The sequence below is a fragment of the Planococcus citri genome, chromosome 1 (genome assembly GCF_950023065.1).
Source record: "Planococcus citri chromosome 1, ihPlaCitr1.1, whole genome shotgun sequence".
NCBI lineage: Eukaryota > Metazoa > Arthropoda > Insecta > Hemiptera > Pseudococcidae > Planococcus > Planococcus citri.
In genome coordinates, this window is record NC_088677.1 from 83,813,281 (window position 1) to 83,827,736 (window position 14,456).

The 14,456-nt window shown below is 34.0% G+C and overlaps 2 protein-coding genes across 2 annotated transcripts; both read left to right on the plus strand.

Moving 5' to 3' along the window:
* Window positions 1-6,409: 6,409 nt before the first annotated feature.
* LOC135838639 (uncharacterized) lies at window positions 6,410-9,409 on the plus strand. The gene is made up of 3 exons (XM_065354355.1): window positions 6,410-6,657; window positions 6,755-6,860; window positions 6,976-9,409. Exon 3 carries the CDS (start codon window positions 7,027-7,029, stop codon window positions 8,947-8,949), a length of 1,923 nt encoding a protein of 640 aa, XP_065210427.1. The 5' UTR covers window positions 6,410-6,657; window positions 6,755-6,860; window positions 6,976-7,026; the 3' UTR covers window positions 8,950-9,409.
* Window positions 9,410-9,543: 134 nt separating this feature from the next.
* On the plus strand, window positions 9,544-10,944 carry LOC135838644 (histone H2A.V-like). Its single transcript, XM_065354365.1, has 5 exons — window positions 9,544-9,705; window positions 9,820-9,897; window positions 10,134-10,247; window positions 10,332-10,461; window positions 10,554-10,944. Exons 1-5 carry the CDS (start codon window positions 9,703-9,705, stop codon window positions 10,613-10,615), a joined length of 387 nt encoding a protein of 128 aa, XP_065210437.1. The 5' UTR covers window positions 9,544-9,702; the 3' UTR covers window positions 10,616-10,944.
* The last annotated feature ends 3,512 nt before the right edge of the window (window positions 10,945-14,456 follow it).

Genomic DNA, 14,456 nt, shown 5'->3' on the forward strand with positions numbered 1-14,456 from the left:
CCCTATTATTAATATCAGGTGATATTTTCCCAGGGGAACCCATAGGGGGGCTGTGGGGTGGCCCCAAAGTCAAAAATTTCAAAAATTTTTAGAACCACTGCTCGAAAATGTAAAAAATTAAAAGTAGCGAATATATGTTGCTTTAAGGGTAAGCAATGCAGCACGTAACGCTTTTTTCATTTTTAACCTATTTGGGGGTTGTGGTGGGGGTATTTCTATTTTTGAAAATTTTGGAACCCCTTTTTTTGACCCTTCCCGTCGAGCCACCCTAATGCCCTTTTCATGGTTTATTGCTACTAGTAGTAAGTTCAATTAATATAATTTGCAACCCCCTCATCAACTTGGCTCATATCGAAAAATTCAATTTTTGACTTTTTTTTGAGGTCATATTTTGGGAAACCATGAAAAGCTATCGAGGTCCGGTTTGCGGCAAATATGTTGCATTTTACTTCTTAATCGACTGGCATGCTTGAATTTTTATTTCAAATCAATTTTTGACCTCATTGTTGCAGATTACTTTTGGGGGTGGCAAACTTTGAGAACCCCTGAAAAAAGTTCTAAAGTGAATTTTTTCAAACTTTCAGCTGAAATGGTCCTAAATACATGTGTTTAACCAATATAATATGCGAATGCGATATTTTAATACAATTTAGTCATTTTGGCTAATTTTATCAAAAAAAGTAGTGTTTTAACAACAGGCATAGCATTTCTGGCAAAAGTTCTGAAACTTTAATAACACTTTTCTCAGCCCTATTCCAACCGATTTTGAAAATTTTTCAGTATGTTATGTATATCCTTATTAGGTATCCCCACAAAAATTTTCAACCCCCTCCCCTTATATTTACCCTTCAAAATGGCGTATTTCAACTTATGTTATGCTTTTTAACAATAATAAAAATTGAGGCAGCCAAGTGCTCTGTAGATGAGTGTAGCAAAAAATCTGACGTCATATTCGTGCTCAGCGGTATCGAATCATAAGAAAACTATACCCTACTTATTAATTCTTAGTTATTTCCCCTAAAATTCCCATTTTACCCCCAACCCTCCCTACGACACATTTTTACACCATTTTGAAGGGTAAATATCGCACCTCGGGAGTTATAAGGTCACATCTCAAAAAAAATCGATTTTGATGTTTTTGCATTTTTGGGGTTTGCATGACCCCCTGCAACCAAAAATAACACTTTGAGTCGGGTATGCTGCTTAGATCATGTAAAAAATGCAAAGGGCCTAACTCAAAATTTCTACAACATTGCAAGTTGTTTGGAGTTATAAGGTCACATCTCAAAAAACTCCTCTTTCTTTGAGTAAAATTTGCACATACAAAGTGTCAGAAACCAGTTTCGATAGTGTTGAACGTTTCTAAGATGTAAAATAATCACAAGGAGTGTATTTTTTGTATGTTTGTTCCAAAACAAAAAATTTTTAAAATAGAACATTTTTCAGAAAAATTAATTTGCATATATATTAAAATTTTAGTTTTTTGGGAAAAACTCAAAAACTAAGCACTCTAGAAAAAAACTAACGCCATTATGTCGATTGGAAATTTAATTCTCTACAACTTTGTTATCATGAAAATTTTTTTGGACGCTTTTTTTCGCCTCCAGATCACTTTTTATGAAAGGTTATAACTCAAAATGTTTTCCAAACATTGAAATATTTCCTCTTTAAGATTTCATTTTTCAAAATATTCTTATGCTAAATGAAGGTAGGATACCCAATCTTCAAAATGACATGCTATTCATTCCTCACAATTGATTATAAGTTGATGAAAATAATGAATCAAGTTTTAAAAAAAAAGAAAATCACTCTCCTGTAAAATTTCACTTTTTTGAGATGTGACCTTATAACTCCCGAGGTGCGATATGAGGGGAGGGGGTTGAAAATTTTTGTGGTGATACCTAATAAGGATATACATAACATACCTACTGAAAAATTTTCAAAATTGGTTGGAATGGGGCTGAGAAAAGTGTTATTGAAGTTTCAGAAAAGGAGGGCTCTCCAAAAAGGGGAGGGGGTGTGGATTTGAAACTTTCCACGCGGAAGTTTCTCAATGGTACCTACCTTCCATGCTAATATCAACTCGAACGATTTCGGTGGCCATTTCACCCCTCTTAGGCGCCTATAGCCTTTATGTATTTTTCAGAGAACCCCCCCCCTGATTTGAATGGTTGCAGTTCCGCCCCCCTTGAACATACAAGGGAAGTTGATACATCATTATATCGGAAATTCGACGTAGATTCTTTTATCTAGCCACATATTTTTCGCTAAAATGCAATGCGGGGGAGAAAATGGCGAAAAACTGATTTCGGGGGAGGTTCCACCCCCTCTTTGAGGGGGCTCCGGACCCCGTAGGGGCCAGGACTTTTAGTAGGTTGTTGAGGGGACCTCTGTGAACAATATGTGCGAAAGATCGGTTTGATATTAATTTTTCCTGTAAAAATGTCCTTAACTTTTGCCGGAAATGCTATGCCTGTTGCTAAAACACTACTTTTTTTGATAAAAATAGCCAAAATGACTAAATTGTATTAAAATATCGCATTCGCATATTATATTGGTTAAACACATGTATTTAAGACCATTTCAGCTGAAAGTTTGAAAAAATTCACTTTAGAACTTTTTTCAGGGGTTCTCAAAGTTTGCCACCCCCAAAAGTAATCTGCAACAATGAGGTCAAAAATTGATTTGAAATAAAAATTCAAGCATGCCAGTCGATTAAGAAGTAAAATGCAACATATTTGCCGCAAACCGGACCTCGATAGCTTTTCATGGTTTCCCAAAATATGGACCTCAAAAAAAAGTCAAAAATTGAATTTTTCGATATGAGCCAAGTTGATGAGGGGGTTGCAAATTATATTAATTGAACTTACTACTAGTAGCAATAAACCATGAAAAGGGCATTAGGGTGGCTCGACGGGAAGGGTCAAAAAAGGGGGTTCCAAAATTTTCAAAAATAGAAATACCCCCACCACAACCCCCAAAAAGGTCAAAAATGAAAAAAGCGTTACGTGCTGCATTGCTTACCCTTAAAGCAACATATATTCGCTACTTTTAATTTTTTACATTTTCGAGCAGTGGTTCTAAAAATTTTTGAAATTTTTGACTTTGGGGCCACCCCACAGCCCCCCTATGGGTTCCCCTGGGAAAATATCACCTGATATTAATAATAGGGACCATCCCCTATAAGAAAAGGCCATCCAAGTCTCGAAGTAGCGAGGGGCACGAAAATGGCCAAAATGACCCTCCTTCTTTAAGTTTTCCATCTCCATTTGATGAAATGAAGGAGGGTCATTATGGGCATTTTCGTGCCCCTCGCTACTTCGAGACTTGAATGGCCTTTTCTTATAGGGGATGGTCCCTAGTATTAATATTAGGCGATATTTTCCCAGAAAAGCCCATAGGGGGGCTGTGGGGTGGCCCCAAAGTCGAAAATTTCAAAAATTTTTAGAACCACTGCTCGAAAATGTAAAAAATTAAAAGTAGCGAATATATGTTGCTTTAAGGGTAAGCAATGCAGCACGTAACGCTTTTTTCATTTTTGACCTTTTTGGGGGTTGTGGTGGGGGTATTTCTATTTTTGAAAATTTTGAAACCCCCTTTTTTGACCCTTCCCGTCGAGCCCCGCTAATGCCCTTTTCATGGTTTATTGCTACTAGTAGTAAGTTCAATTGATATCATTTGCAACCCCCTCACCAACTTGGCTCATATCGAAAAATTCAATTTTTGACTTTTTTTTGAAGTCCATATTTTGGGAAACCATGAAAAGCTATCGAGGTCCGGTTTGCGGCAAATATGTTGAATTTTACTTCTTAATCGACTGGCATGCTTGAATTTTTATTTCAAGTCAATTTTTGACCTCATTGTTGCAGATCACTTTTGGGGGTGGCGAACTTTGAGAACCCCTGAAAAAAGTTCTAAAGTGAATTTTTTCAAACTTTGAGCTGAAATGGTCTTAAATACATGTGTTTAATCAAGATAATATGCGAATGCGATATTTTAATACAATTTAGTCATTTTGGGTGATTTTATCAAAAAAAGTAGTGTTTTAACAACAGGCATAGCATTTCCGGCAAAAGTTAAGCTACGTGTATTCGTGGTGTAGTCCAGTCATTAAAGACATTTTTGCAGGAAAAATTAATATCAAACCGATCTTTCGCAGATATTGTTCACAGAGGTCCCCTCAACAACCTACTAAAAGTCCTGGCCCCTACGGGGTCCGGAACCCCCTCAAAGGGGGTGGAACCTCCCCCGAAATCAGTTTTTCGCCATTTTCTCCCCCGCATTGCATTTTAGCGAAAAATATGTGGCTAGATAAAAGAATCTATGTCGAATTTCCGATGTAATGATGTATCAACTTCCCTTGTATGTTCAAGAGGGGCGAAACTGCAACCATTCAAATGAAGGGGTTCTCTGAAAAATACATAAAGGCTATAGACGCCTAAGAGGGGTGAAATGGTCACCGAAATCGTTCGAGTTGATATTAGCATGGGAGATAGGTACCATTGAGAAACTTCCGCGTGGAAAGTTTCAGATCCACACCCCTCCCCTTTTTGGAGAGCCCCCCTTTTCTGAAACTTCAATAACACTTTTCTCAGCCCCATTCCAACCGATTTTGAAAATTTTTCAGTATGTTATGTATATCCTTATTAGGTATCCCTACAAAAAATTTTAACCCTCTCCTCTCATATTTACCATTCAAAATGGTGTAAAAATGTGTCATAGGGACGGTTGGGGGTAAAATGGGAATTTTAGGGAAAATAACTAAGAATTAATGAGTAGGGTATAGTTTTCTTATGATTCGATACCGCTGAGCACGAATATAACGTCAGATTTTTTGCTACACTCATCTAGCCCTCTACAGAACACTTGGCCGCCTCAATTTTTATTTTTATTATTGTTAAAAAGCATAATATTAGTTGAAATACGCCATTTTGAAGGGTAAATATAAGGGGAGGGGATTGAAAATTTTTGTGGGGATACCTAATAAGGATATACATAACATACTGAAAAATTTTCAAAATCGGTTGGAATGAGGCTGAGAGAAGTGTTATTGAAGTTTCAGAACTTTTGCCGGAAATGCTATGCCTGTTATTAAAACACTACTTTTTTTGATAAAATCACCCAAAATGACTAAATTGTATTAAAATATCGCATTCGCATATTATCTTGATTAAACACATGTATTTAAGACCATTTCAGCTCAAAGTTTGAAAAAATTCACTTTAGAACTTTTTTCAGGGGTTCTCAAAGTTCGCCACCCCCAAAAGTGATCTGCAACAATGAGGTCAAAAATTGACTTGAAATAAAAATTCAAGCATGCCAGTCGATTAAGAAGTAAAATTCAACATATTTGCCGCAAACCGGACCTCGATAGCTTTTCATGGTTTCCCAAAATATGGACTTCAAAAAAAAGTCAAAAATTGAATTTTTCGATATGAGCCAAGTTGGTGAGGGGGTTGCAAATGATATCAATTGAACTTACTACTAGTAGCAATAAACCATGAAAAGGGCATTAGCGGGGCTCGACGGGAAGGGTCAAAAAAGGGGGTTTCAAAATTTTCAAAAATAGAAATACCCCCACCACAACCCCCAAAAAGGTCAAAAATGAAAAAAGCGTTACGTGCTGCATTGCTTACCCTTAAAGCAACATATATTCGCTACTTTTAATTTTTTACATTTTCGAGCAGTGGTTCTAAAAATTTTTGAAATTTTCGACTTTGGGGCCACCCCACAGCCCCCCTATGGGCTTTTCTGGGAAAATATCGCCTAATATTAATACTAGGGACCATCCCCTATAAGAAAAGGCCATTCAAGTCTCGAAGTAGCGAGGGGCACGAAAATGCCCATAATGACCCTCCTTCTTTTGTGAAAATTTAAATTTTCAAAAATCTGCTGGAGGCTTTAGAACTGCTCAAAACTGGTTGAAACCGTTTCCAATCGATTTGGCATGCCGAAAATAGGGTATAACCCAAATTTCAGCTTTCTTGGTCAATTTGGTGAAATTTTGATTTTTCCCCTCATTTTTATTAGATTTTCAAAAATTCACCAAAAATCGAAAAACGCACTTTAGCACTTGAAATTTTGACAGGTGATAAATTTTTGCATGATCTTTCGATCTACCTTTGTAAAGTTTGAAAAAGTTCGTGTAAGTCCTATGTTAAAACGCAAAATCTGCGATTTCGGCTGACCTGTCAATCAAAATGGCCGCCATTTTGTAAGTAAGGCCAACTTTTTTTTGGCAAGTTTGCTTTAGCCTTTAAAATAATTACTCCTATTGTCATATGCCGGACTATTTTGAAACATTTTGAGTTGAAATTGGAGTCCACAGTCCAGATTCCAGACCTGTCCGTACATGTTGACAAGTTAGACAAGTAGGTACACGTGGTGGAGGTTGTGGAGGGGGTGTACCACTGATAAAGAAATGTTTTGGTTTTTATTTTTTATCAGCGATTGTCTTCTTCATGTAAAATATTCCTTGGAACGAAAACGATTCTAAAAATTGTTCGATGAGTGCTTCATTTATGATTTATTAAGTATAGAAAATAAAATACCTTCTATATTTACCAATAACTCTAGTGTTCGTTGGTGACTACTTTCCCCCTGATATTGGAACTTTTCAACACCCAGTGACAAGAACCACTGAAGCAATGGTCCGAAGTACGTATTTAATCGAGATAATTTTTAGAAATTATACAAATCGTATCACTCACATGAATAGAAACACTTCTAGAATTTGCATTTTCATTAATTTTAGGTCTTGAGTGTCGAAAGTTTGACTTATTTCATCGTAACATTTTATCAACGACTGGCTTTCCAGCATAATTTTGAATGAAATCCACTCTCTATGAATCATTTTGATGGTATGTAGAATTAACATATGTAATTAAATTGATTACTCGTAAGCAACATTGTAGCTGCATTATTCCAACTCTTGATTCTAATTATGTAATATTATTTCGGACATTGCATTTCCAGATTTTCCAATCAAAATCTTTGCTTTATACCGACAACAGTCAAGAATAGAATATGACCGAAACCACCTCTCGAGTTTACGATCTGATTTATCCGAGTCCGGTGACACTGAAAGAAATCTCTGCTATCTCACTCGTTGCTGAATTATGGCGTGAAGAAATCGCACGTAACGGAATTGAAACTTCGACTGAATTAGATTCAGCAAAGGAGGATGTTCTGCTGAAAAAGATAATCCCTTATGTTCCATCGGCGATTTACGATTTACTAGTCGAATACATCGCCAAGTCTAGATCATCAATTACTCCTTGGTTACCGTATGCGAGATGTTTCCATGATTTTGTATGGGACTGGGATGGTTTTATTCATAATGATCGAACAGCTAAACGAATGATGCTGTGTGATCAGCTCACCGCTGATGAGAAGTTTAGAATCGCTTGCAAATACTGTTTGGAAGATGATATTAGACGACTTTGGCCATTTGTCAGCTCGGACATCCATTCGATTGAAATTCATTACGATGATAATTCTTTACTGTACTACTGGATTTGCTGTCTTAGAAACGAACTACATAATCTACCGAATTCTTATGATCTATCAATCGATGAGATGATGCTTTATGAATGCGAACGCGAGAGCTTTTCTTCTATTGCGTACTTCTGGAATCGTATACCCTACGAAAGCCGATTGCAAGCCACCATCTTTGTGTCTGAGTCTGATTACCATTGTGGTTTATTCGCTAGGTTCATTTTACCAAAATTGGATGATGTCCAACTGGAAACGTTCCTCGATGAACAAGGTGTTGATTTCATGTGTTCTTTGCTGATCGATAACATACACGTGGACAAAATCACCGTTCTTCCTGCTTGGATGTACATTAGAAACAAAATGAGCAGAAGTCAGTTCATCCAATTAATCGAGAGATTGCTAGTTGAAGAGACAAACGTATTCACTGAGGATTCCAAAGATGAAGTTTATGCATGCTGCGAAGTATGGGAAAATTCTCCAGACAATTTCAAGCAATGGGCATTAAATGCTGTATTATCGAATGAAGAATTGTTCATAAGAATGAGTATAGGACCAAATGACCCTAGACAAATGAGATTCCTAATCACAGTTCTGTTGGATGCCAGTTTCGAACAAAGGCACAAATTTTGGTGCGAAAATTGGCGTAATTTGATCTTTGGTGCTCCTGTGGAAGATCTACTGGAAGTAATGAAGTTATGTTTCCGGTACGAAAACGATATAAGCTCATTTAAAGAGCAATATATGTCTAAATACGAAAATATCGGCCCATATTGCGTCAAAGCGCTAAAAGACGGATGTTTCGAAGAATTGAGCAAGTTTTTGTATTTTTGTTATTCTGACAAGCAAAACGTAAAACAGTTGAAACAGCAACTGTTGAGGTCTAATTTTCTCGGTGGAGATTCTATTCTAAGTTTCGATGTTTTCTGTTCGTATCATGAAGAGTTGAATTCGTTCGTCGAAGATGCTTTTGATGACGTCGATCTTCGTGCTGAATTCAGAAATCAATTCGTTTCATCGACTGTAACTGAGGAGCACTTATCCAAATGTATTCTAGTCGGCGACTTCCATTATCTGACACAATTCGTTGAAACATTTGTACCGGAAGAACCAGCTGTTCGTGTTTTAAAGCAACGTTTTTTTGATGATTTCAACGAGCGTCTGGTCTCTGGTGTTATTTGGATGATGGAGGGTGATAATTTACAAAAATTTCTCGCCTGGTTGTTCGATAGTGAAGATGAGATTGACGAATTCAAACAGTCGTTAGCAGTGGGTGATATTTTTTGTAAAATGGTACAGATTGAGATAGAGCGTGCGGATCTAGAGTGGGGTGATTCTTTGGAATACCCTGATAGACTGGATTATTTTTTGAACTGGTATTTTAATAATAATGCTGAAAAGATTCGAAAATTTAAGGAACGGTACTCTGATGAGTTACAGGTGTTTGTCCATTGAAATTGATAATATTGTTTTTTGGAACTTTTTCGTTTTCAAATTTCAAAATTCAAATCACCAAGTTGGAAATTTTATCACTGTGATTGTGATCTTTCGTGAACGACTGCTTTTTTTAAAAATATGTTTTTAATTGATATTGATATTCAGTAGTGTTATTCATTTTGTTTTTACTTTTTATAAAGTTGTAAATGATTTTATTAACTTGTTTTATTTCATCATTCGTAAGGTATTAAACCTGTTGAGTTATTGAATTGACCGTTCTAATCGGACGTTCTTTCATCACAATTAATTCTTGTGTTTGTGCAGTGGAGTTATTGCTAGTCAACTCGACTGACTTTCCAATAAATTGCTAATAAAATTTTTATTTTTAAAATATCAATTTTCCATCATTTCAATTTTTTAAAACAATTTTATAAATTTTTTCTGTAAAAGTTAAAAAAATAAAAACTTAAAAAATTTATTACGTAGTTTATTTATTGACCGCCAGGTGTCGTAGTGATCATTTCGAACATACCTTCCATTCTGCAATAATTTGACTGTGATTTTCCAGAGCGCAGCCATACTTCTCCTCAAACTCGTTGAGTTATCTTTTCTTGAGATTTTTTGGCGCGTTTATCTTCTTTTTGCGATAATTTTTCATTTTTCTACAACTTTAATTCGTGAAAATCGACTAATAACGTCAATTCGTGCTCTTAAAGTCAACGTTTCATTAGCTTACTATATTCTCGAATCATCTAAATATCAAATAGAACCATGGTACGTACTTCGTTGATATTTCATTAAGAATTCTAAACTAATAACTCTTAAGTACATAATACATGAAAAATCTATCGTTGTTTGGTATAATCGAATCGATTTATTGATGTTTAGGCTGGAGGTAAAGCTGGCAAAGATACCGGAAAATCTAAAGCAAAAGCTGTATCGCGATCTGCCCGAGCCGGATTACAGGTATGAGAATGTTTCAAACCTTACGCCTAAGATGTTTTTCACAGCATTGTTTGATTCTCTCTCGTCGTATTTCTCTCACATACCACTTTCTGTACCATATATTCGAGTGTAAACTCGATCAATGCTTTGTAAACTTGCATCATCTTACGATTTCATCATGATGTTGTATTTCAGTTACATTTCATCATTCTTCGGTCAACTTAGGCTAATGTAGTTTGAATTTTAATACGTTACAGTTCCCTGTTGGTAGAATACACAGACATTTGAAGAACCGTACAACGAGCCATGGTCGTGTAGGAGCTACCTCAGCTGTATACAGCGCTGCAATTTTGGAATACCTGACTGCCGAAGTATAAAATCACCCAACGTTCAACTTATATCGTAATCGAAATATTACCACGTTTTGTACTAACGTGTTAATTTATCTTGTACAGGTGTTGGAATTAGCAGGAAACGCGTCCAAAGATCTGAAAGTAAAACGTATCACCCCCAGACATTTACAACTGGCTATCAGAGGAGACGAAGAATTGGACAGTTTGATCAAAGCCACCATTGCCGGAGGAGGTAAGCACATGATAAGAACACTACTCCGGTGTGCTTCTTCGCTCAGCACTTGTATTTTAATTTTTACTACGCTGTGTGATATCAATTTTCAGGAGTCATTCCCCATATTCATAAATCGCTCATAGGAAAGAAAGGTAATCAGAAACTGGCATAAGTGTTTTCCAAAAATGGTGTATTATTTACGTAAGTGTATTTTTCTTATATTTCTTAAAATAGTGTTTCACGTTTAATTAAGCTAGTGTGTTTTTAGTACGTAAGATTTTATTTGTCAAATTTTAAGTTGTGTGTGAATTATTTAGGCGGCGATGTTTTTTCTATTAATATAATAAGAGTATTAATTATCTCTTCGTAAATTTAACGACTTTATGTAAGTTGGAACAATGACTAAGATGTGTTTTTTTCTCTATTAATTATCTGGTACGAAAATTTTTCTCCAATTGTTGATGATTGAATTATAAAATATATAATTTTGTACTGATGAAATGTACTAGAGTATTTTGTCATGTGGATACACGTGTGAGCAGCTGAACGAAGAATGAAACCTAGGCCTAAATGTTTAAGTATTGATAATATTGTTGCTCCATAAATACCCTTTTTCAATTTTTTTTCCTGCTGATATGCATTTATGTGAAGTGACTGAAGGGTTTATAAATGGTATTTAAAATTATGTCCTTTATAGATTATTTTTTCCATCTATTTTCAAAATCCTGCGAACAGAATAACAAACAGCAAAGTTTGAAGTGTTTGCATCTTAGAATATCTCCTCCTCCCTCTTCGAAAAAAATGTAAAAACAATGGTTTGTGAACGCGAAGCTTACTTATGAAGCTATGAATTTGAATTATAAAATTGGTGAGAAATTCCATCCAATAGGCCTACCGCAATTTGCAAATTTTCAAGTGAAGTATGGCGCATCTAGGTTTGATTTTCTGCAAAGTTTTTCAACTTTTTCATCAGTTTTTTTTACGAGGCTTTTCTTTAAAATGAAGGAAAAGCCAGACCATTGAATTTGAAAGTTTTTTTTCTTGAATAATCGTCATCCTGGAGAAATTTCGGAGAGGGAATTCTGTTTTTTGTTTTGTTTTTTGACTTTGAAAAATCTTTTGATGCGACTCCCCTGAAATTTGGCCTGTATAGAGACATTTGGTAGTTTTGACTTTCTATTTAACCTTTTCCCATCCTTTTCCAGCTGCAAAAAAGTCTTGTGTTCTTGTTTGAGCTTTATCATTTTCACATTTTTTCTGATTTTGACCCATGACTGAGCCCCTTTGAAGCCCCTCGAGGTTCCAACCCTTCGTCATCCTTTCACAGTTGGAAAAAGTGACCTTTTTTTAGATCGCAGAGTCGTAGAATCTCACCAAATTAAACCGAGAAACTAAAAATTGGCGTTTGCAAAAAATTCAAAAAAAAATATTTTTTTGACAAAATTGCAAAGAATTAATTTTTTTTCAAAATTGCCAAAAAGTCGTTTTTTTCAATTGCAAAAAATAATAAAAGGGTCGTTTTTGAGAAAATTACAGAAAAATCCTCTTTTTTGGTCAAATTTCCAGAAAATCTTGCTTTTTTTCTTTTTGTCAAAATTGCGAGAGAAAAAAATTGAAAAATCTTATTTTTTGTCAACTTGTTTTTTGCCTATAAATTGTCAAAACCATTTTTTTTTCATTTTTTTCAGTCGAAATTACCAGAAATTCTTGCTTTTTTGTCGCTGTAAAATTTGCCTTTTGTCTCAAATTTGAAAAACAAATTATCTTTTTTTGTCAAACTTGAAATAGCAAAAAATACCTACCAATTTTTCATCAAAATTTCCGATATTGAAAAACTTGTTTTTGGTTAGAATTTTATGACAGCCTTTTGTGAAAAATTCAAATTTTGCAGAAATAATTCAGTTCTTGACCAAAATTCCTGAAAAAATACTTTTTTTTCGACGTATTTGCAAACAAGTCCTGTTTTGTACCTAAAATTGTAATTAAATTTCTGTTTTTGCCTAAACAATTTTTTTTTATTTTATGAAATTGCAAAAAAAAACCTTGTATTAATTTTAATTTTTTTATCATAGCCAACTGCCAATGCTTTTAGAAAAAGTCAGTGTTTTTTTTTCAAAATTCGTTGGAAGTTCCCTTTTTTGTTTTTACTGCCAATTTTTTTACAAAATTCCAAACAAAATATTCTGTGTTTTGGTGAAATTGCCCAAAAAAACAGTTTTTTTGCTAGAACTGCAAAAAAAGTAGATATTGTTTTTGCAAAAACATTTTTAAATGTAAACAAATGATTTTTGGTAGCAATGAAACAAAGATAAAATTAGATTACTATTGCCAAAAAATCCAATTTTTGATGAAATGAAATGAATGAAATGACCAAACAAAAAATATGTTCCATCATTCCATGTTTTGGATTGTCAAAAAAAAAGTTCAGTTTTTACCAAATTTGCAAGAAAAGACTTTTTTTAACCGGTAAATATAAAGAAGTTCTGTTTTGTGTCAACATGTTAATAAAATTTCTGTTTTTCTCAAAATTCAAAATAAAATCCTTTTTGACCAAAAACAGCAAAGAAAAACTTGAAAAATGAAAAGCCATAATTGCCAAAAAAAAAGTCATGTCAATTGTCAATGTGTCGTGCTTTTTGACAAAATTGCGAGTAAAAAGTAAAACTCCAAGTTTTTACTTTATTGACAAAAAAAAAACTGCAAAAAATTTTTTTGCCAGAATTGTGAAAAGGAATAATTAAGGATTCCTTTTTTTTTTTTTTTTTGCAAAAAAAAGTCTATTCTTATTTTTAAGAAAATGATGAAAAATTGAAAATGGCAAATAAAGTCTATTTCGTTAGCCTACTTTTTGAAAAAAAAAAATTGTAAAAAAATGATCTACCTATTCTTGAAAATAAAAATTTTTTTCGACGTATGTATTTGCGAACAAGTCCTGTTTTGTACCTAAAATTGTAATTAAATTTCTGTTCTTGCCTAAACAATTTTTTTCTATTTTATGAAATTGTAAAAAAAAAACCTTGCAAAACTCGATTTTAATTTTTTTATCATAGCCAACTGCCAATGTTTTTAGAAAAAGCCAGTGTTTTTTTTTTTCTTTTCAAAATTAGGTGGAAGTTCCTTTTTTTATTTAAACTGCCAATTTTTGACAAAATTCCAAACATAATATTCTGTGTTTTGGTAAAATTGCCCCAAAAAAAACAGTTTTTTTGCTAAAACTGCAAAAGTGCAAAAAAAGTATTGTTTTTACAAAAAACATTTTAAAATATTTTAAACAAATGACTTTTTGGGAACAATGAAACAAAGATAAAATTGAAGAGTGATATTCCAAAACTAGCTTTGTCCATTTTCACAACTTTTCAGGAGAGAGGAAAAACAGTTTCCCTTTAAACGGGTAAATTGGTTTTTTAGGCGAGTTTAGCACTTTATTTGGGTGGATTTATGATGTAGGAGTGTAGGTATACATTTCATCCACTAAATACTGCTAAATAAAATTTCAATAAAAATGGACAAAACGCGTTTTGGAACATTATTTTTTTTTTAATTTTTAGTGAATTGGCTATTTAGGTGAGTTTAACACCTCATTTTGGTAGGTTGATGATGTAGGAATGTGAGTTAATACTTCATCTACCAGGTACCACTGAAAACCCAACTTTGATAAAAATGGACAAAGCGAGCTTTGGAATATCACTCTTCAATTGGATTACTATTGCCAAAAAATCTAATTTTTGATGAAATGAAATGACCAAACAATAATGCTCATGTTTTGGATTGTCAAAAAAAAGTCCAGTTTTTACCAAAATTGCAAGAAAACAAGAAAAGACTTTTTTAAAGGGTTAAATGTAAAGAAATTCTGTTTTGTCTCAACATTTTAATAAAATTTCTGTTTTTCTCAAAAATCAAAATTCAAAATAAAATCCTTTTTGACCAAAAACAGCAAAGAAAAGTAGAAAACCTTGAAAAAAGGAAAAGCCATAATTGCCAAAAAAAAAACTAAAAAAAGTCATGTCAATGTG

Coding starts and splice junctions, on each gene's coding strand:
- LOC135838639 (XM_065354355.1), top strand. CDS start 7,027: ATGACCGAAACCACCTCTCGAGTTTACGATCTGATTTATCCGAGTCCG.
- LOC135838644 (XM_065354365.1), top strand. Junction 9,898..10,133: donor CTGCCCGAGCCGGATTACAG/GTATGAGAATGT, acceptor AATACGTTACAG/TTCCCTGTTGGTAGAATACA. Junction 10,462..10,553: donor AGCCACCATTGCCGGAGGAG/GTAAGCACATGA, acceptor ATCAATTTTCAG/GAGTCATTCCCCATATTCAT.